At 35.9% G+C, this 24,735-nt stretch overlaps 1 protein-coding gene across 1 annotated transcript in view; it reads right to left on the bottom strand.

Annotated features, from left to right (window-relative positions):
• The window catches only part of Npffr2 (neuropeptide FF receptor 2), an 89,495-nt gene that overhangs the window by 14,896 nt on the left and 49,864 nt on the right, over positions 1-24,735 (bottom strand). Inside the window, exon 2 of the mRNA XM_003467532.5 lies at positions 3,350-3,684. Coding sequence (XP_003467580.1) covers positions 3,350-3,677 — 328 coding nt within the window. The 5' untranslated portion in view covers positions 3,678-3,684. The remainder of the gene's footprint in view (positions 1-3,349; positions 3,685-24,735) is intronic.

Below are 24,735 nucleotides of genomic sequence, written 5' to 3'. Positions count from 1 at the left end.
TTACAAAAAAAAAAAAAGTTATTAGGGGATGTGGATTTAGTTCAGTGGCATAAGCGCCTGCCTGGCAAGCGCGAGGTCATGAGTTCAATCCTCAGTACCAAAAAAAATTTACAATTACTACAGTCCATGCACTTTAATATGTGTGTTCTACATGTATTTCATACATAATCCCTATGACAAGTTTTTGAAGGATTTAGTATCCTCGCGGTATTTAGAGACAATGTAACAAACAATAAATGAAATGTACTAGCTAGATACTCACACATTAAGAATTTGAACTCAGGCAACAGGTTTTCAGAAGCCATACAATTAACCCTTATGTTACAATTCACCATAAATAAGTGAAACAATCAGGATTGTTGGTTTTCTAATTTGGAAATATGCTTAATGAATTATGAAGACTCTGAAATTATGTACAGAGTACATTTATATGTAATGTCAAAGACAATTTACACAATAGCTACTTCCAAAATGAAAAATGCTTTTCCAAAATTTTGTAATTTTGTAACTTTCCAAAACTACAAAGCCAGTAATGATCCAACTTCAACCTCCAAGCACAGGGAGCTTCCAGGCAGCCATATATGCCACGCTATGAAAAACGAATCACCAAGTAGTTGTTATGCAAAGGAAGCTTCAGTTATAAAAGTAAGGCTGAGGCCACATTACCAACAAAATCAGAGGTAAAACACAGCTTGTCCATGAAACAGGCCTGGTAGTATAGCAAACATAAAAAATAAAAATAGCACAAAGAATTTGGGATATAAGAAATGAAATCAATATAAAATTTAAAGAGAGAGTTGATAAAGTCTTTGAAATTGAACAATAAAGGACAGAAAGTTAAAGAAAAAATATAAATAAGTAGAATTCAGAATCTTCAGTCTGTGCTTAATAAAAGTAGACAAAAGAAAAATGAAAATAACTAACTGCAAGAAAATCCCCCAGGGTGGAAGGGCATCCGCTTTCTGATCGGAATGGCCAGTGTGTGCTCACTGCAATAAATATAGAATGAAAACACTCCCTGCAATGCATATTTCTTAGAATTCAGAAAACCAGAGATAAAAAGTGTATAAACTTTCACAGATAAAAGATACAAATCATGAGTAAAAGGCGCCAGAGTCAAATGTCAACAAATCCTTTAGCCATCACTCCGCAGTTCAAAGCTGTGGCAAAAGAGCAACGTTTCCAAATTTCAAAGGGAGAAATTTGCTTAGACTTAGAATTCCTCATGCACCTAATTGTAATCAAGCATCACGACAGAATAAAGATATTTGCAAACATAGAAGATCTCAAATATGTTTTATTTCAATGTCCATTTCTCAGGAAAGAAGGAACCAAGAACTAGCAGAGCGGGCATCCGGAAGACAAGGCTGGAGCACAGAGATGATGAAAAGGAGCAGTATCATCCACTTTCACAGGCATGTCTCATCGATTCCTGGGTATACCTAAGGTGCTGACATGAAACTAAAACCACGGGGTACTTGGTAAGTAGAGGGTACTTGCATCAATCAAAGCACAATCGATAGAGCCTGCATCAGAGACACCACCAATTCACTCACCATTTTAGAGAAATGTAAGTTTCATTTCACTGAGGTCACAGCAAGCACAAGCATTGTGTTTTTTCAGCCCATTCCCTCAAAGTCCCACCAAAAATGCTATTTAAAAATCTCTGAGCCCCTTAGAGGCACTTTCTCTGTTCTGCTCTCACAGAGAGGTGCCTCTCAGACTTAGTAGCACGTGTGCTGGGACTGTAGAGTTCGTGTCTCTTTCCCACTCACTGATGTCTTCAGTAAAGTCAGGAAACAAGCATTTTTCCAGTGAAATTGTTATCTGAGAACTTCACTGCTTTGGCAAGAATAACAAACATGTAAAATACAAACATATACGCTGGCTATTGTTTTAAATTACAACTACGGTATTGTTACATTGGTAGAAAGAAGGTGAAGTTTACGAACAGATGCTTATATTTACACAGTGGAAGTGAATTATAAGAACAAAATTTAAATGATCTATAGTTTGAAGACAGCACATTGAAGAGAAAGCATTTTACTTAGAAGTATGTAAAAAATTACCCAAAATAAAGACAAAAAGTGTGGAAATCAAAAAGGTAAGACAGGGTAATTACACAAAAAAGGAATTAAAATGTGTTAGGCACCTGTAAAAACTTTCCACAAGGAATGTAAGCAATACGTATTTCAAACATGTACTAACACACACACAAAAAGATTTAAAAATGTTCACGGGTGAGAATATTTAGAGCAGTTCTTAGCAAAGTGACTTACCTGAGGAACAATAACTGTTTATTAATTCTTTCAAACTCTTTTTGTCAAGCACAGTATCTTGAGCATGCTACCTGCTCAGAAAATATTTGTTTAATGATAAACATCATAAAAACTCAGAGTCTGTAGTGCATGACTGATAGAAGAAGTACTCTGGATTCTCTTTAAGTCTTATTCCAGAGAAAGGAAAGAAGCAGAGAAACTACAGAAACAAATTTCCCTTCCTATTCTTTGCCAAGCAGATACTGAAAGCTCTTAAAGGCTAAGAGCTAGGATATGCCTCATGCTGCTCTGATACGTTCGTTGTGGCACGATTCCTTTATTTTTCAGACTGTAACATGAGAGTCTTGATATATGAATGACCTACTCATTCATACATGTAACACATACTCTATGTGTCAAATTCTCTTGGGGTCTGGAAATATGCTGTTCCTGTGCTTTGCAGCAGAGAAAGCCGTGCTACATCAGCACGAGCGTGGCCCAGAAGGACCACCTGGAGGCATCCTACCCTCACAATGAGGAATGACTTACGCTGCACATGTAAACTGCCGCATTTGGAACAGATCATTGCAGCTGCTCTATCTTTCTCAAAAACTGTTAGAAACCTCCCTTACTAACTACAGCAGAGCCTCTATATCTATTTATATTAGACTCAAACTTCTTTGAAGTTATGATTGACTCAGACATTTCCTTTTATTTTATAATCCATAATATACTTAATATTTCTGCTCTGCTACATGTGACTTGTTTTCTATTAAGGAAATTAAAAGGTTTTGATACAAAGTGCTAGATCTCATTCTTTGATGACCTTCACTAAATTCTCTGTAAAAAACAAATTCGAATCACTACCTCTGTAACTTACTTTATTTTTTCTTGGAAAGTACTCTCAAATTATATGACTATTTATTGTCTGTCTCCTCCTTTAGAATATATAGCTCATGAGGATAAGTACCTGGAATAGTTTTTGGAATGCTATGAATATTTATGAATGAACTAAGGATCCTGGCCTGGCTACAATGGTACATGGCAAAACTCCTTCATATCATGTTTGCATTGCACATAATTCAACATACCTGCTATAATGTTGTCCAGCAGTGTTATAGGCATGCAGAATATGCCAACTAGTAAATCACTTATTGCTAGGTTTAGGATGAAGAGGTTTGTGACTGTGTGCATGTGTTTGTTCTTTGCTACAATAAAGCAAACCATGATGTTTCCCACCATGCACAGGAAGAAGATCACAAAGTAGGAAATAAGGAAGACTGCGGCCACTTGAGGCTGGTGAAGATAGTAGTTCACATAGGTAATGTTAGCATCTGAGTCCAGATGATGCTGTGTGCCGTTGGCACTCCACAAGGGATTCGAGTTTTCTAAAGTGCTTGAGTCCCATGCCTTGCTCATGATGGACCTTAAAAAGATATAGAAAGAAAAACAATTAGAAATAACCAGAGCATAGAACTAATAATAAGAACATTTTAAAATATTATTGAATTCTGATGGACCTGTAACAGTCCATCAGTTTTATATGAAAATGAGTCATAAATAAGGTGTTCATAGTATCTGGATTTTAGTTAAGAGCATTTGAAAACACTACTTTGTGTCATACACAACAATTGCTAATGTATTTTATTTTCCATCACAATTGTACTTTAATCTGTCAAAACCAACTTGTCTTCATAGGTCTAATTTACAAACCTGATACTCTGAATAATATGTAGAATCTGCCTTTTCAAAATGTCCATAGAAGTAAGTTCTTGTACTTACCTTACTCTAGGTTGAATCAGTTAATATTCTTCTTAGAAATGACTATACAGAGGCACAGCCACCATGTTAATAATCTCTTAAAATCTGGATTGGCTACTTGTCTCAGTCTCACTTACCATACTTACATTCACACAGAAGGTATTAGCAAATTATTTAGAATCCACATATCTTAATGTGGACATTTAAATCAAATGTTGTATCAGAGGAGCATCCAAGACCACTCCCAGTTTCAAATTCAGTATATAGTCCATTTATATCTGCTATTTATTAAAGTACAGGATATAGAACAAAATCAGCACAGGAAAAATTTACATGGGAAGAAGCAGAGAAACCAAACATAAGCTCTTGGTTTTACAACAGTGATGTAATACCTGGCAAACTTACTTCCTGTAGCAAGGAGCTGTGACAGTAAGTGTGAAGCACTGTCTACCAAGGAAGTTTATTAGATAGATACACAGCACCTTAGGCTTTCAGTGAAAAATTATCATACGTATTAGATGTATCACAATTCCAGACTTCTAGGCAGAAAGTAGATATTCAGTACATAAATCATGTTGTTTGTATAATCAAGATACATTAAAATATTTCCTCTCAGGAAATTCTGCATCAGTATAGAGAACAGTTTCTTTTTAAAATTTTTTTATTTTAAAGAGATCAAGACAAAAGAGGACATAACAAAGCAGATCAGATCAGAACAATGCAAGTAACACAGCATTTTACCACAAGACAACCCATAATTAACAATAACTACCATAGTGTCTCTTTCTTTGAAATAGTTGAGCATAACTTCATATACAATAGTATCAAGCATAACAAAACAGTATAAAACCATTCAAGAGAATGAAAGCATTACAGAGCTTTCAGAACCAAATAACAGAGAACAATCAATGGTTACTATATTATCTCATTTTCCATAGAAAATTTGTTTATATTATCACACATAATAATACCCAATAAGATATAACAGGATAGAACCAAAGGTAACAGAAAAACAAAAGCAAGTAGGACTTCAGAGTAAGATGATACTAAATCAGCTCTGGCTATTCTAATGTCTTTTCTTTAAAATAGCCATTCATACTATCACAGATAATAAAATCAAACAAACTAGGATAAAACCATTAAAACTAATGCAGACATTATAAGGCTTCAGAGCAATGTAATGGGGAATCATGATTACTATGAACTCTTATGTACTCTTACCATTTCTTACATTAGGGAGACTTTGGTATTTATACATGTGAGTTTGATTTATTTCACTTATGAATATGGTCTCAAGCTGTGTCCATTTATTTATAAATATCTCAATGTGATTATTCTTTATAGCTGAGTAGTCCTCCATTGTATAAAAATACCACGACTTTTTAATCCATTCCTCAGTTGATGGACACCTAGGTTGTTTCCAAGGTCTAACTGTTACAAATTGTGCTGCTATAAACATGGGTGCACATAATATCACTGTGATATGATGCTTTCAGTTCTTCTGGGAATGTGCCTAGAAGTGGAATAGCTGGAACAAATGGGACTTCCAATCCCAGCTTTCTGAGAAATCTCCAGAGTGACCTCCACACTGGTTGCACTAGTCTACACTCCCACCAACAGTGCAGGAGAGTTCCTTTTTCCCCACAGCCTCTCCAGCATTTGTTGTTGTTGGTTTTCTTGATCCTGGCCATTCTTTCAGGAGTGAGATGAAATCTCAGTGTGGTTTTAATTTGCATTTCTCTATTGAGTAATGATGATGAACATCTTTTCATGTATTTATTTGCCATTTGTATTTCTTCATCTGAGAATTGTGTATTCATCTCAGATGCCCATTTTTGGACTGGGTCTTTGAATTTTGGGGGTCTGATTTTTAAAAATTCTTTATATGTTTAAGACAGAAGTCCTTTGTGTGAGGGACAGTTTACTAAGATTTTTTCCCAGTTTGTGGGTTTTCTTTTCACTATGCTGGAGATTTCTTTTGACATGGAGAAACTTTTTAATAAGATGTAATCCTAGCTATTGATGCTGGGAAGTATTTTACTATTTAAATTTCCAGACTTCTATCAAGGGTCAAACTTGTAAGAGACCTTTATGAGGATATTAGCTTCAGTCTCTTGTTAACTCTTTTCTGCATGGAGAGCCATCTAATTGGCTACACAGCAGGTTATATGTGTTCATAAATAAAAAGTGAATTGGATAGTGAACTTACACAACTAGGCTCCCATACTGACATTTTGGCAGTTACTTTATGCAAGGTGGATTAGTATAGATAAGCTGAAATGGATCTGTTACTGGTCCTAGTTAGTTGAAGATGGAGACTTTTAGTTATCTCATTCTCCCTTAGCATTTTCTATCTTTCACCAAGCACAGATTTGTATCATTTTTGATGGGTATCTTTGTTCTCTACATATTACAATAAGTTGTAAGCCATGTAGTCATCGCTTTTGATACTTTGACTTTGGATGTTTTTCTATTTGTATTTTAAGGATGGAGAAAAGTAACATGATAGTAAGTTGCTAAAAGCAAGGTAATATAAAGGGACATCTTTCTCTAGTAACTTTTCTTAATTTACCATCTACTCCTTCTAACTTTAAAAAACTCTTCTTTGTTCTACATCTGAAGATAAAAAATGAAAATCAGTGAATATGAGGAATCGGGGATGGAAAAGAGTAAAAGAAAGCAATTTCAGTAGGAGTAGATGCATTCAACTTTACATGGTCAGGTTGGGTGTGTCTTGTAATGCAGAACCTGATATTGAGACAGTCTACAGCTTAATTAAAAGCTTCTCTGTCAGTGTCTCTAAAATCACTCATGCAAAGACTTGAAGATATGTGTATGTAACATACAGAAATACTATACATACAAATGAAACCTGCAGGAAGAAAGTGCATGGAATTAAATTTATTGACATGAAACATCTATATTGAGTGGCTTCAGCAAGGCAACAGAATAGAAAATCTCGGGTGTCAAATGTTTCCTCCTTTCCAGATAAGTTTAACCAGCAGTTACCTAGAAACCTGAACACTTTTTCAAAAACCCCAATGCTTGGCAACTAGCCTAAGGCACCCATGTGATTTACAGAACTGAGTTGTATCTAAACTAGTTTAGGAAGCAAAGTTTCATGCTGGCTATACTGTCCTTCCCCTCCTGCAACTATGCATAATGCCAGAGACAGAGGATTTCTCTGAGCCCCATGTTCAGAAAATTGTACGTCTTTAATGATTGTGCATGAAGCAATTTTATCCCTAGTTATTGCATTAAAAGATAAAACTATTAATAACATCTGTAGCTAAAATAAATTCTCAAGGAATATACTTTACAAAATGATATAAATTCTGAAACCCAAAACCAAAATGTATGTGGGACAGTAGCATTTGGCATTGTTCTATGCAATAAATTTGTCATTGTTGGCTTGATATTGAGTGTTATAGGATGTTCTGCGTAAGCCTTATGATAAAAACCAGCAAAATCTACAGCAGAACAAAAAAAAATAGCATTCTAAACATACCAACACAGAAAATCATCAGTCCAAAAAAATAAGACAGCAGGAAACAGTGCAATATCAAAACAATTAGAAAGCAAGTAACAAAATGACAGTAGTAAGTTCTTACTTATCAATAATTACCTTATAACTGGATTAAATTCTCCAGTGAAAAGTCAGAGCAGCCAAATGAACAAAAATAAAACAGTAAGACCCAAGTATATGCTGCCTGAAAAACAATCATCTTAGTTAACTTCAAGGCCATTCATTTAATCAGTGTGCCCTTTAATAATTTAACTGAAGTACTATTTGGCAGGCACTGTTCTAAGAAGTAGGAATACAATGAAGAAGTAAACCAAGACTTAGCCATCTTATAATACAAATACAGATAATGATGTACCCACTTCTGTTCATAATGGCTTTGATAGTCTAAGTATGCATTGCATCCAATCATGTTATGTTAGCTGCTTGAAATTAACCAAAATAGAAATACACAATGAAAATTGGCAAATTTGACAAATTGTGGATTTTGCCTTTTATATTTCCATTTAACAATCAGATTACTAGATATTCAAAAGTAGGTCAATGATTCAAATCAATGCACACCGTGAAAATAAAAATAAACTTGAAAATGTGAGTTAGCAGGAGGATAAGAAAGAAAAAGAAATTAGGTGAGTATAAGACCAAAAGAAAGGACAGCACTCATAAAAGGAGTGTAGTAAACAAGGCAATGTAAAACAGAGAGACATAACAGAGAATTATAAACCTGTTTTCACAGAAGGCTGAATCTGACTAATGGTCACAAAAAGAAATGAGCCCATTAATTCAATGCCTCTTATATCTCTGAATGTTAAACTGCTCCTTTAATTCCTGTGTCAATACAACATTTTTCATACCAAGTTTCTAATTTTCATATTTAAGTTCACTGACTTTATTACAGTGATAAAATCATGAATAAAAACGAAAGCTTGGAATTAAATAACTTTAAGCATAAACATTTACAAACTAGAATGATGAGCTTGACTCCAGAACCTGGGATGCCATGGATCATTGGGTGCCCTTCCCCAGAACCTAGGACAGCTACAGATCACTGGCTGCCCTTCTTTCTCACCCCCTGGACCTGAGATGGCCACAGATCATCAGCAGCCCATTCTCCCTTGACCCCTGACTGTGGACAGCAGTGGATGGCTGGATTGATGGGAGACTCAGTAACCTCTTATCCACACAGAGGATCTCAGTGAGCTTGTGACAGTGTGATGAAGTTTCCTCCTCAAATAGAGGACCTCAGTGGCTAACAGGAGCAGTAGCAAAGTCCCTCCCAGCTGTAGGACCTGGCAAGCCTGGCAAAAGTGTAGGTGAATTATTCCTCCATACAGAGAACACCAGATGTGTTAAGGAGAGTGCTGATCAGGCCTCCCCCAACCTCGAGGAGGTCAAAAGGGCCTATGAAACAGCCAGTGACACAGTAGGGTCCCAGCCCAGGTGCACACTATAGCCAGGTAGGTCTGGTAGCTCGAAACAGTCTGAAGCCATAGTAACAATAGGAACTAATGGATGACTTGCATCAATACCCCTAAGCCAGACAGTCTAAGAAAAATATAGGACTCAACCAACAGGCCCTGCAGGAGGAATTCAGGTGACTGGCCCTTCCCTTCATTGTGAGACCTAGCAATTATACAACATCAACCACACAGTAGGAACCTAAGACACATACTACTGACAGTTGAGACTAGTAAGATTGGAAGACCAAATAGTGCCCAAGAGGTGAAAATGACATAATGAAAAAGCAAAACACAATCTCAAACATCTAGCCCATCAGGAACAAATATACAAGGAGCATGAAACACGGAGACACTGAAATAGAAGACTTTAAAAGTCATACATCAGAAATCTCCAGAAAGATAGCAAGTAAAATAAAGAAACAAATCCATGAGACTAAAGAGGAAATCAAATTACAATTAATCTCTTATGTAAAGACAGAAATGACAACCTTAATAAAGGAGTTGCTCAGCATTGCAGGAGAAGACATAGATTTAAAAAAATGATGGAACCTTGAATGAACAATACAGAAAAGAAGTAGATTGCATGAAATGAATTCAGAGAAATCCAGGAAATTAAAAATTTTGATGAAAGCTGACCAAACCATTTGAATGATACTGAGGATAGAATTTTGGACCTTCAGGACAGGATCGTAGCTAGCAATCATGAAAGGAAAGAATTTTTAAAAATCACAAAACAGCATGAAATGACAATTCAACAGCTTCAAGATGATGCAAAGAGAAACAATATAAGATTGATAGGCATCAATGAAGATGCAGGAGTCAATGCAAATGACATAGTCAAACTATTCACAGAAGGAATAGCAGAAAATTACCCAAACTTGGGGAAAGAATCTGATACATGGAGAAGTGTCACATATAGAAAGCCAAACAGTCATTACCAAATAAATCTATACCCAGTTAGATAGTAATTAAGATCCCAGACATACAGCATAATAACAGAACACTAAAAGCTGTTTAGAGAAAAGACACAACTCATCTATCAAGGAAAGCCCAATAGAACCATGGAAGACTTTTCAGCACAAACACTCAAGTTAAGATAAGCTTGGAGTGAAGTATTTCAAGCTCTGAAAGAAAGCAACTTACAGCCAGATTGATGTAGATTACAAATTTTTTTCTGAAATTTAATGGAGTAATAAGATACTTCCCTAACAAACCAACTGAAGACATTCCTGTTCATCAATCTAGTACAATCAATGAGTTATACGTGAAATTAAAGAAGAAATTGAACAATACCTACAATTCAATGAAAATGCAAATACAATGTACAGAAATCTGTGGGATGGAATGAAAGTGTTTCTGAGAGAGAAATATATAGCAACAAATTGTCCCATCAGGAAAACAGAGTCAACAAAAATAAACAACTTAATGTTACATCTCAAGCTTCTGGAAAAAGAAGAGCAATTCAAACCCAAAGCTCCATAGAAGTGAGGAAATTATAAAGATCAGAGTAGACATTGATGCAATTGAGACTAAAAAAATACAAAGAACTAATGAATCAAAGCACTGATTCTTTGAGAGAATAAACAAAATTAATAAACCTCTAGCCAACCTTATCAAGAAAAAGAAAGAAAAACACAAATTCATGTAATAAGGTCTGAAAAGAGAGAAATTACTACAGATCCCATGGAAATTCAGAAGATCATGAATACTTCTTTGAAAATCTTTATTCACATAGAGTGCAAAACACAGAGGAAATGGACAGATTGCTAGAAACATATGAACCACCAAAGCTCAACCAAGAAGATATAGCAATTTTGAAAAACCTGATATCAGCTACTGAAATTGAAAACTTAATTAAAAACTTACCAACAAAGAAAAGCACAGGTCCCTATGGATTCACAGCTGAATTCTACAAGAAATTTGGAGAAGATTTAAGGCCAATATTCCACAAACTCTTTAATGAAATTGAAAGGGAAGCAATTCTTCCTAATTCATTCTGGGAGGCAAATATTACTCTGATATCAAAACCAGAGAAAGACCCAACCAAAAAGAAGAACTACAGGTCAGTCTCACTAATGAACATTGATGCAAAGATTCTCAATAAAATACTGGCAAATAGAATGTAGCAAATTATTAAGAAGATTATATATCACGATTAAGTGAGACTGATCCCAGAAATGCAGGGATTGTTTACCATGCAAATCAATAAATATGATCTACCATATCAATAGATTCAAAGACAAAAATCACATAATCATCTCAATAGATGCAGGAAAAGCTTTCAGTTAAAGTCCACCACTTGTTCATGATAAAAACCCTTTAGAAACTCAGAATAGAGGGCATCTACCTCAATCCAATAAAAGCCATCTATGACAAACCAACAGCCAACATCATATTAAATGGACAAAAACTGAAAACTTTCACTCTAAAATGAGGAACAAGGGAAGGATGTCCACTATCACTGCTCCTATTCAATACAGTTCTGGAAATACCAGCCAGGGCAATCAGACAAGAGAGAAAAATAAAAGGAATAAAGATAGGAAAGGAAGAATTTAACTATCACTATTTGAAGATAACTTGCTACTCTACATAGAAGACCCTAAGAACTCCATCAAAAGACTGCTAGGGTTAATTACCAAATTCAGCAGCGTAGCTGGACACAAAGTCAACACTCAAAAATTGTGTGCATTTCTAAACACAAAAAACAGACTCACTGAGAGAGAAATTATGGAAATAATATCTTTCACAATAGCATCCAAAAATATGAAATACTTTAGGAATCAGCCTTCCAAAGAATATAAAATATGCACATGCAGAAAATTATACTACTCTAAAAAGGATATTGAAGAGGATGTCAGGAAATGGAAATCTATCCTTACTCTTGTTTAGGAAGGACCAACATTGTGAAAATGGTTATACTCCCAAAACTATTATACAGATTTAATGCAACCCCAATCCAAATACCATTAACATACCTTACAGATCTAGAGAAAAGATTCTTAAAATTCGTTTGGAAACAAGAAACCTAGAATAGTAAAGATAATTCTAGGCAACAAAGACAAGGCAGGAGGCATCTCAATCACTGACTCGAAATTATCCTACAAAGCTACAGTGATAAAATCAACATTGCACTGACAAAGTAATAGACCTGAGGATCGATGGAACAGATTAGAAGTTGGAAATATAACTACAAAGACACGCGGCCACTTTACATTTGAAAAAGGGGCTAAACATGTTCACTGGAAGGTGGATAGCTTGTTTAATAAACGGTGCTGGAAAAATTGGCTCTCCACATGCCAAAGACTGAAACTAGACCCATGTCTATCATCATGCAATAAAGTAAAGTCAATATGAATCAAGGATCTAAATATTAAAGCAGAAACACTAAATCTACTGGAAGGCAAGTAGTTAGAAATCTTGGAGACATAGAAGTAGACAAAGAGTTCATGAGCAAAATGCAAAGTGCACGGGAAGTACTTTAAAGAATCAACAACTGAGACCTCATGTTATTAAAAGGTTTTTGCACTACAAAAGAAACCACCAACACATTGAAAAGAAGAATTTTGAAAGAATGAGAAAGAATTTTAGCCAGTCATCTCTCAGACAAAGGACTTATATCCAGAACATACAAAGAATTGAAAAACATCAAGTACCCCAAATTCAAAGACCCTCTCCCAAAATGGGCATTTGAGATGAATACACGTTTCTCAGAAAAAGATATAGAAATGGCAAATAAATACATGAAAAAATGTTCACCGTCACTGGGTCATTTTAAAAAATGCAGATTAAAACAGCATTGAGATTTCATCTCACTCCAGACAGAATGGCTGTCATCAAGAAATCAATCAATAACAAATGTTGGCAGGGCTGTGGGGAAAATGGAGCCCTTCTCCACTGTTGGTGGGAGTGTAGACTGGTGCAGCCACTGTGGAAATCAGTATGGAGATTCCTAAAATAACTAGGATTGGAAGTCCTATTCGATTCAAGTATTCCCTTTCTGGTTATTTTCCCAGAAAAACTGAAAAATGTCATGTCACAATGATATATTTGGAACCATGTTTAGAGCAGCACAATTTGTAATAGCTAAATCTTGGAAGCAACCACAATGCCTGTCAACCACAGAATGGATGAAAAAGATGTGGCATTTTTATACAATGGGATATTGCTCAGATATAAAAAAGACGATCTTAAGGCTTTTATAGATAAATGAAGGCAACTTGAAGCTATCTTCCTAAGTGAAACAAATCACACTCACATTTGTAAATATCATATTGTCTCTCTAGATAAAAAAAATAAAAAACTGAAAAAGTAACAAGATCCAAAATGTATAATAGATATTGTAATAGAAAGGGAAAGAAAGTCCTTGAAAGAAAAGAACCGCTGGTAGGTGTACACATATAACTCTGTATATGCTGAAGTGTGAAAGGTAGATAACTGATTCTCTGTTAGTTCATAAAAAAGAATAGTTTGTGCTTCATTGTTTGATTGCTCATTTTTTGTACTTTGATTTTGTAACTCGAGCAACTATTTCTGAGATAACAATGTAATATATTAAGTAGTGTTGATTTCTTAATTTTTTTGAAATTGTGTATTATTTCTATACTTTTTTCTATTTTGTTTCTTTAAAATAAAAAAGAATAAAAAAACAAAAACTACAATGATGAATCTAGAATGCAGTTTATTGAAATAATATATATGTAAATAAAGATATGTGAAATATGTAATTATGTAAATAATATATATGTAAATAAAGATATATATTTTCTGTGTAGCACTACACAAAAAACTATTTCTAAGAAAATTTCTATTTCTTTATTGCAAAGCATAGTCAGGCATTATACTGACATGTAATATATACAGTAATGTCAACAAAGTAAAGAAAGCCAGTAGATCAAATGTGTTGTTATGGGTGTCCTGATCTAATTTTTTTCATTACTTTAGTAGACGTATAAACTATAAAATAACGATCATTTGTTTACTGGAAAATCAGTTCATTAGAAAATAAAATTACCAGATTTCAGTGACCTGCTTAAAGAATCACTTTAATGAAATAACAGCTTTTCAAAGTGTAAAGAAGATAACAGTTCAAAACAAAGAAATGCATAGCTTCATTGGGGATGAAGAACAGAGCACCATGAAAAGCTAGAAAATGTTCATAAATCTCTGAGCAGACCAGACTATAAGATGGGACAAAAGGAAGAAGCACTCCCTGGGGAAAGCCGAGGCTTGATATGCATCTGAGAAGTACTACTATAAAATGGAGTGTTTGCAAGACTACTTCAAGGTCAGGGTCACAATACACAAATTCAGGAGAGGAATTATTTGAGATAAACTGAAAACTGCTTTCAGAGGAGCTGCATGAAGCAGGTCCCTGCTTCACCTTTGCCAGCAGATCGGGCGCACATGCTCACAGGACTTGAAACTAAGACTCCAGGCAAAAACAAGTGCTCCCTTTCCTGTGAGATCACAGACGACACACTCCTAGTAGCACAGATCCACATCAGTCACACAAGCAAAGAGGAGAAAGAACAGTGATAGCTGGTGTTGGCACAGAGGAAGCAGATGTTATCATGCAGGGTCAGCAACCTGTAAGCTGAAAAGGTTCACAGGAAGTTAACTTGACAATAGCTGTCAAATTAAAATAACATAATTTCTACTTGACCTTTTTACTGGAATGTAACAATGAAATGAATGCATCCATGAGTAAAAATGCATAAAATATTATATTTGTTGTAACGTTGTTGCAAGAAGTTTAAAACAATATAATTGGCCATGAGTAGACAAAATTTAAGGGAATTACAGCACTATTAATAATTAAATGTACAATTTGGTTATCTTAATAATAGCAAAAGACAAAAACCCTAAGGCTTGAGGTCTGGCAGGTTCTGCTCTGAACTTCAGGGCACATTAATTTATTTAACCCTCTGAGGAAGTCCTGTGGTTTTCACTATTCCTATTTTAAATGAAGAAGCTGAGGGGAAAGTGTCTGTCCACAAAATAACAAATGGAAAGAATAAGAATCAAAATTTAAAGCCAAACAGTCTAACTTTAGAGTTTTCACTACATTCCGTGCTATCATAGCAGAAAATGCCCCACTCCCAGCAGTATGCTTCAGTTTCTATTAGTTGCCCAGGTAACAGTCTTTTTTCTGTTTCTTAGAAATGGCTGCTCACTATGATGCATAACTTGTCACTATGAAGCATATTATAATCACTCAAAGATAGCCAAGTACTCTGTTTCTGTATACATCCTGTTTACAAACTTCATATAAGCCCTAGATTACCAGAGATCAGGGCCTGATGATCCTGGTCAGTGCCTTGATGTAAATAAATTTACCTCCAAATCCTAGAAGTAGCTTCAATGTTTCTGTTTCCCAGAGAACTATAATAAAATATGGGCATTATAATGAATCAAGATTTAATTACATTGACACAGTGTATGTTATCTATAACATACATTGTTGCATGTCAACAGTAAAATTCTTTTTCAATAAAAAAGTCTGTTAAAAGTGGTTATTCCCAGGGATAAAAGAGGATTGTAATATGAAGCTTGTACATTTTACTAATTTTCATCATTCCTTCAATCTTCTTATAGCACAAATATATCCATGCTGTGCTCAAATAATTAAAATAAGAGCAATAGCATCTATGTATTATTTACAGTATCAAATCATAACAAGATTTCTGAAAGCAATATATGAGAAAACTTCCTATATTCTTGTAGGAAAAGTAGGACCCATCCTGTACTTCAAGAGATCACTCCTGGTGCATATGTGACACCAATCTGTATTACAACTACTGTGCGGACACTTGCTAACACTTAAAATAATCTATCTTTTAATCATAAAATTAAGCCATAGAGAGCGGGAACTCTTGAGTAGAGGCAGTGAATGCTAACAAGCATGAGAGGAGGCTTAGGGGAACAGAAATTAAGATATTTTTAAATGGGGTGTTAGGTATTTAGTTTTTGAAAGTTTACTGACTTTCACGCAATGCATCCTTTCTTTGTAGGGAACTAAGATGTTGACTGATCACACATTTCTGACCGTGAGGAAAAACAAGAGAGGTAGCAATTCAGTCCAATCTCCTTGTCAGCATCATAACTGGGCCTCTGGGCAAATAGTATGTTTCAAGGAAATCTAAATATATTTAAACAGGATTCCTTGCTTAAAGGTTGCCTACATAAAGTAAATGATACGAGTTTATGATGCCAGGCTCCTTGGAAAATGTGTCTTTATAGTCTAAGTATTTCTTCTGTTGTAAGGCTACTATCAAAGATTCATCTGGGCTCCATCTTATCTTTGAAACAGAGACTACTTCCCAAACATGGAAAGTTCATAGTCTAGACACTCCCTGGCTTATCTGATCCACTTTATTGCCTAAGTATTCTTGAAGCTGTTAGTAAACTTTCATACTGGGTAAGACTTTTTATTAGTACCTGCTTACAGTTACCTAATGTTGACGTTCATTGTGTGGTGTTGGTACATGTTTATAAGACATCTTAATTATTATTTAATCCCCTTTCCCTGCTTCCTCCTCTCTCTATCACCTGATCTGCCATTTTATGAAATGACATATTGGCAATGTGAGCAGGATTCATTTCAGTACAGCAAATCATAAGGGCTAAGGGAATCTTCTAGTAACAAAAACTAGGTGAAAATGTCCTGAAGGTTTAATTAAAGTAGAGAAGACTACCCACCCAGTGTGAGTAGGAGATGGAAAGCTTTGAGGGAACAGGACTTGGAGGAGTAGGTGTAGATCTGAGGGAAAGGGCTAAGTGGACTGACACAGGTGGTTTGAAGAGGGGAACAGAAATATTTCTAGCCCCAGGGCCCCAGGTAATGTGAAACCTATGGGAGAGTGCCGTGAGGATGTTTTCTTCCAGTTGTGGAAGATCTAATTGCACGTCTATGGCTATGTGGAGTGAGATATTTCTCCACCAAGTAACAAAAGAAAAGCCATTGATTACTCAAGCTACCTACAAACAACTGGAGGATAAGATCAGGTGCTTGCTGGACCAAAGGATAGCCTGTGAAATTTTTCAGATATTTGACAGAATACCAGCAGAAGCCAGGTGAAGCATCACTTACAAGGATTCTTAAACTGCCAGGGCTATTTAATTAAATTTAGACCTACACAATCTAGAATGGCTGCAACTTTCTGCAAGCCGGCACACCCATTTTATATAAAAACCAAGGTGCTCCAATTGGTGAAAGCAGATGCACAGGAAGCCCTCCTAAGAGGCAACTGTGCTACTTATCTCAATGTCTGGGATCTTTCAAGGCTATAGAAAATTTTGGCAGCACAAGTGACCACAAGCTGAGTGTATAGATACATATACTAAATTCATGCTCCTGACAAGACTAATAAAAGATGCTGGCATCTGAAGATTCCTCATTTGTGCTCCTTATGTCATCTTGCTGTTGGACAGTCAAGAGAATATTCATGAGACAGTCATAGACTGCTTTTCTCAGCTAATATTCAGGCACTACATGGAGACAAAGAGATCTGAGCATTTAAAAAAAGAACATGAGTAGAGGAATTAAAAGGAAATAATAACCCGTCCAACTGAGTGGGACTATTTAAGTGATTTTATTAAAAAGTAGTGTCAAAAAAAAGAAAAGAAAAGAAAATCTGTAGCTTGTTTTCCTTTGCAATGCTAGGGATCAAACTCAGGATGTGTTAGGCAAGCACAACATTAAGTGACACATCAGTACTGTTTCTCCCAGGAAATTAGTATAATAACGTGAGCATTTGGACAGAAAGGACTGTTCTGGTTTTCCTTTCCACCTCCTATTAAATTTTTTCTGTACCACCTTTTGTAATCTGAGAGATCCAAATCTAATGATGAAACTCTAATTAAAAGTAGAAAGTTCTTGACTTCTGGGAAGATGGTAGAATTGGGAGCAGCAGAGAGAGCCCTTCTGACACTTGGAATCTGTACTCTGGCATATAGTAATGTGAGGAACAGAAGGATGAAGTAGGTCCTCCAAGCATCTGAAGCAAGAATTAGAGCTCACACAGAGCAAAGAGAGGGATCACAGCACGGAAGAGGGAGGTGGCAAGTGACTTTCTTCCTGAACCCTCACTCAGTGTGGGAGAGGTGGCTGGGCCCTGCGGATGCATGGTGACTACTGGCAACCCTAGAGAAATGCACGTGCAATCCACAGCGAGATACACCAGTGGAACAGAGTAGTCAGCACCATGGATTGCAGTGGTTCATGAATTACTATGGTTCAGATTCCTCCAAGGAGAATGAACTGGCTGGTTGCCTTTTTGGGAAGGGGCCAGTGGAAGTCAGAACTCAGAACAGCTGCAAGTTGGCTCCATCTGGCAGCTCCCAGTGTCAGGGGACTCTGCTGAGTTCCAGCTGGCAGCTCAGGGAGCCAAGCTCAAACTGGCAGGAGGCATTCAGATGTTTTGAGATGAAAGTCTTGGGTCTCAGCCTCACAGCCAGAAACCAGGAACATCTTGAACTTCAGTGGAACTAAAGGCCCCAGTTTGCTGGAATTATCTGCCAGTGCCATGATTATACTGCAGGCTTGCTGAGATCAATCAACATGAATCTGAGCTCTTTCTGTTCTCTCAGTTAACCAGTGACAGCAGAGACAGTTCCTGAAGTGGACATTTTTTTCCCTAGCTTTCTCTCCTTCTTTTAATTTTATTTTTTCTATTTTTTTCTCAATTGTTCATTTTTGTACAATTGAGGACACTGTTTCTAGTTATGTTGTTTTATTCTGTTCTTGTTTCTTCTTCCTTCTTTTCCTTTTGTCTTCTTCACCACTTCCCAAAGCTTGTATAACTTTTCTTTGTCCTCTAGCCTTGCTTCTAACGCCTTTCTCTTCATCTGATTCTCTAGTTTTCCCCCTAACTTCTCTTAAATTTTCTAGTCTGAGGATAAAATTCCCATATTGAGGGAATATTTACCGTACACAATTTTCTGGCTTGTTTTATTTGTTATATAATTACAAATCTAGTTCATATGGTTAATGTTGTCAAATTAGTAGTTAGTATAGATTGTCATTTTCTAGGGTATGCTTGATGACACTAATATTGGTTGTACTATTTTAGCCAAGGTGATAAATTATTCTAATCAGTTGTTTTTCCTTGTATGCCAAGACTGAGATTGTCTGAAGGTCATAAATAATACTATAGGCAAATGCCAAAGAACCAGGAGCTGAGCCAAATAGGCAGTAATTTTTCATCCTGAATAAATTGAAGAAGTAGGATCTTGGAACAGATTCAAAACCTAAAGCCAGCTGCATCTCAAAAAAAATCACTGAGAAGTAGTTATTTCCTAAGGATGCTCCATACTAGCATTAAAGATACCTACCATAAACAATTTACGAGCATCAATGAAGGAATTAAACTTAAAAAAAAAGAAAATGAGAAGACACAGAAGCAAGATGCCATTCAAGAGCTCCTTGGTTCCAAGAAACTAAGGAACAATAAAGTGGAACACTTTGCGAGCCACCCACAGGGACTCTCTGAAGGAATAGTGGAAGTAACAAACTGAATGAATGAGGCTGTAGAAAAGAATCAAATCAGAAAGAATTTCTCACATGACTTCAGAGATGATCACAATAAAGGCATGATTAGTGAATCTAGAGAAGATAAGGATTAAAAAAAGTAAGAGTTTAGGAAAGTGATGGAAACCATGAATGCCCAACATAGGAAAAAAAAATGGAATCCATGAAACAGATTTAATCAGATATTCAGAATATTGGAAGTTCTACTGAAAATATATATAGCAGAATGAACCAATATAAGGATATAACATCAGATCTAGAAGGCAAGATTGCAGTTAGTGATCATGAAAGGCAAGATTTCTTAAAAATAGGGGCCAGGAAAAGTCAATCCAAGAGCTGCTAGATGGTGCAAAGAAGAGTAACATAAGAATGACCAGAGTCAATGACAAAGCTAGATATAGCACAAATTACATAACAAACCTGTTCACAGACATAAAGGCAGAAAACTTCCCAAGCATGAAAAAAAAAATTTTGACATATGGATAAGTGAGGCAAATAAGACTACAAGTAGCCATGAGCAAAAAATGTACCCCAAGGCAAAAAAATTCAGGATTTCAGAAATTCAATATAAGAACAGAATATTAAAAGCTGTTTGAGAAAAGAAGTAAGTTGCTTACAAAGGAAAACCCATCAGAATTACAGCAGACTTCTCAATAGAAACTCTTTAAGGAGAGCTTGGAGTGGAAAATTTCAAACTCTAAGAGAAACAATTCTCTACAGGTGAAACTATCTTTCAAAATTGATGGAGAAATAAGATATATCTATGACAAAGAACACTTGAGGAAATTCATGACCACCAAATAGCACTCCTAAATGTTATGACGAAAATCATAGAAGAGATAATGAAGACTACAAATCCATGAACCCCAAAAGAATGAATCCAACAGGAAAGGCATGCATTTGAACATAGGGCAAAGAAAAGGAGCCAATAACAGGAAAATAAAATGGCAAGGATAAGTAAATATATATTATTACAACCATTGACATAAATGGTCTCAATTAATCAAAAGAAAGAGATTGGCAGAATGGACCAAGAAGCAAGATCCAACATTATGCTGCATATACGAAACACATTTAGTCCATAGACTGAAAATCAAAGAATAGAACCAATATTCCATGTGAAAGGAAAAATCAGCAGTAGCTATTCTGCTTGCAGACAAAGTGGATTTTGAGCCAAGACTGATCAAGGGATACAAAGGCAGTTACTAAATGCTTGTAAAGAGGAAAACCCAAGGAGAGATAGCAATCATAAATATATACTCACCAATTATAATATAAGAAATATTAATGGATGTGAAAAATCAAATAACTACTAATAAAATTGTAATAGGGGACCTCAATGGCCCACCGTCACAAAAAGACAGATCAACTAGACAAAAAAATTAACAAAGAAATATCAGAACTGAACCAAACCTGTGAACAAATGGACTTAATAGATGTTTAGGGTGTTATACCCCAGAACATCAGAATACATATTCTTCTCAGCTGTGCATGGGAAGTTCTCTAAAATAGATCACATACTAGCTCATACAACATGCTTAAGTAAATGTGAAGGAATTGAAATTATCCCATATACACTATTAGATCATAGTGTAATGAGAAATCTACAGCAATAAAACATGGAAATTAAATAACACCCTCCTGAACAACCAATGGGTCACAGATGAAATTAAAAAGAAATTGGAACCCTCTCCAAAAATGGGCATCTGAGATGAACACACAGTTCTCAGATGAAGATACACAAATGGCAAATAGATACATGAAGAAATATTCACCATCACTGGTCATTTGAGAAATGCAAATGAAAACAGCACTGAGATTTCATCTCACTCTGAAAGAAGAACTGCCATCAAGAAATAAACTGATAACAGATGTTGGCAAGGCTGTGGGCAAAAGGAACACTGCTCCACTGTCGGTAGAGTGTAGATTGGTGCAGCCACTATGGAGATTTCTCAGAAGACTATTTCTAAGACGACAGTATGTAATTTATTAACTAGTGATTTCTTACTGTTTTTTAAAATTCTGTATTATTTCTATCCTTTTTCTGCTTTACTTTTTTTCTCTTAAAATTTTAAAAAAGAAGAAATTAGACATTTTTTACAATTAAATGACAGTGTCAGCGCAACATACCAGAATGTATTGCATGCAATTAAAGCAAGATTATGAGGGAAATTTATAACAGTAAATTCCCACATAGCATAAATACAGCAAGCTCAAATAAACTAATGTTGAACCTCAAGCTTCTAGAAAGAAAAGAGCAAGTCAAGCCCAAAACTCATACGAGGGAAGAAATTATAAATGCTAATAGGCTCAGTGAAAATTCTGGGAACTATAAGGACTACAGAAACCACAGTCATTCTTGAAATCATAAGGAAAAAATGTATCTCTTACAATCTACCAATGAACAAGACAGTAGGGCCTGCTTCAGCTTTTACGGTTTTGTTGTTACTGTTGTCGTTGTTTAATTGTACAGGCTTCACTTCACAAATGCATCAGAAAGATAATTGAATTTCATTGTGGTTTGTGTAGAAACACTTTCTGAATGGTCCCTAAATGGTTGTGATACAAGAAGTTCAACTAGGACTTTATAATTTGACTAATTAGTCAGATCACATTAGATATGCTTGAGACAGAAACACATAGAGTCACTGGAAGAAACAAACCAAGTTTAATGAAGACCTGCTATAATTTGTGCACAAAATCTGCCCATGACAGCTGTTCCAAATGAACTATTTGAAAAGCATTGGATAGCTCATTAATGAATATCACTGAAAATTTCCTACACCAAAAGAAGACATCAAAGAATCTGAGGCTCAAAGACATTTCAAATAGAAATGTAACTGTACTGTAAGAAGTTCACTTCTAATTTGGAATCGTGATATGGAGGAGCACACTTTGGGTGGTGGATAAGTTCAGAGCAGAGAATTACTGTTTGGGTCATGGTCTTGTAGGGCTGGGAAACAAAGCACCCAATAGACTTCTCCAACTCAAACAGTGCGTGCTCTGTGTCTCATGAATTGCTGTCAGAAGTGGCCTTATTCACTGACAAGTTTCTGAACTGTATGTTTGTAAATCAGTAGTGAAACACTTTGCATAGGAGAACTAGTAGAAGGGAAAAGAAAATCTGCACAGGGGTGGAGCTGTGCTGTTCAAAGAGACCTCAGCTGTAGCCTTGATATACACTCAGAGAAATGGTATTTACTTAAGGAAACTCCTGTGAGTAGAGGAAGAATTAAATTTTGTCGTGTATATAACTATTAGATATAACCAGTTATTGACTCAGAAGGGATTAGACGAAGGCAGATCTTTTGTCCAGATTTCTACAATTCACTATCCGGTGCTCACAGTAAACAGGGATGTAGGCATTCAGGTCATCCATTGATGGGCTAATGAGACTTGAGGCTGCTCTCCCAGACAGCAGGAATGGGAGCACTTAGCAAGGATGCACACATCCTTCTGTTTATGGCAACACAGGTGGAAATGCAAGTCATTTCCCTCAGTGAAGTAAGGCACAGAAGGATATGAACTACAGAATTTCACTTATATCAGATATCTGAATTAGTTAAACTCAGAGAAGGACAAAAGAGAACAGTGATTACCAGGGGATAAGACAAGCAGAAAACTAGGAATTGTTTCAATAGGCAATTTAAATTAACTCAAGAGATCTGCTCTAAATATAATGTCCATGGTCAGTAACCTTGGGATGTGTGATCTGGAGGTTTGCATGCTATGCAAAATTCATGTATTGAAATCCAAGCCAGGGTGCAATTATACTGAGGGGATTTTTGGAGGTAATTTGCTAAAAAATGTAAAAGCCTTATAAACAAGATTAATATCCCTACATAACATGCCCGAAGAAATGTTTCTGCCTCTCCCATAATGAGGACAGAGCTAAGAGGTACCATCAATTAGGATCTCCGACAGGCACTGAATCTGCCAGTGCCTTGCTCCTGGAATTCCCAGCTTTCAGAATCATAAAGAACAGAATTTTAGTGTCTAAACATTACCCAGGCTAAGATATTTTGTCATGTCTGCTCAACTGGACTAAAACGTGCACTGTAATATCTTCTCCATGCATCATGCCAAGGTTTTCTTGAAGTTTTTTTTTTTTTTTCTTTTTTTTTTTTTTATACAGCACTGTTTCAAGGAATGGGAAAGCATTATGATTCTTTGTGTACCAAGCTCTCCACCTGTACCTGTAGGCCTGCCCAGGAAGGGGTCTCAGCAAGGCTGTTGCTGCTGTTGGCTCTGTAGCTAATCACATGCCTGCTGTGTTGGAAAGCTCAACTACTTAGGGAAGAACTTGGGTCAGAACAGATGTAGCAAATGACAAAGAGACAGTCTGATTTCAGCATCAGGGAAAGAGGTGATCTTGTAATTTCCCTGGTATCAAAACAGGGCAGAGAGAGCAACACTGTTAGGCATTATTGATAGGTATGGTTCTGATGATTGGCTACTATTGGAAGAAAATTTTGGATTTCTTTTGTTTTGTTCCTTTAATCTTTGTGTGTGTGTGTGTGTGTGTGTGTGTGTGTGTGTGTGTGTGTGTGTGATATTAGGGATCAAGTTCAGGGCTTAATGAATGTAGGCAAATACTCTGGCACTGAGCTACACTCCTAGCTTTGGATTTCTTTTCTCTTAAGATAAAAGATTGGGTTTCCTTCTACAAATGGAAGGAAAGAAGAGAAACATTGCCTCAAATAATACTGTGAATTTTCCTAATGTATGATATGTCAAATGTTACAGCAATCCATCTGACGTGTTTAAAAAGGTTTGCAATTTCAGAAATAGGATTAAATGAAAACCACATGAAATAAATGATATTATCCAGAATACAAAATTGCATTGAGAAACTGAGTCAAAGTTTTCCACAGATGAAAAAGGTTTGTCTAGAGGAAAAGCTTGACTTTATAAACACTGAACACTGTCCTTAGCAAGTCATATAAAAAAAGCCCCACCAACTTGGTACAATTGAAGTGAACATAATTGAGATAGAAAGATATATTAAAAAAACTTCAATTTTGTAAAGTTTAATATAGTAACTGAACTATGTACATGCCTTATTCTTCTCATCAGATAGTACCAATTTTGATGGTAAATTTTAGTCTCTTCTGTTTGTTCATATTTTTTTAAATACAGTAAGATAAGTGATATGCCATATAAATATAGTACTTAATATCTAAATACATAACATAAACAGAGTAA

This window comes from Cavia porcellus, unplaced genomic scaffold, assembly GCF_034190915.1.
Source record: "Cavia porcellus strain 051 isolate PalLab524CR breed Dunkin Hartley unplaced genomic scaffold, mCavPor4.1 scaffold_30, whole genome shotgun sequence".
Classification (NCBI taxonomy): domain Eukaryota; kingdom Metazoa; phylum Chordata; class Mammalia; order Rodentia; family Caviidae; genus Cavia; species Cavia porcellus.
Note: the sequence above shows the minus strand (reverse complement) of the source record. Positions and strands in the feature narration are given on the sequence as shown.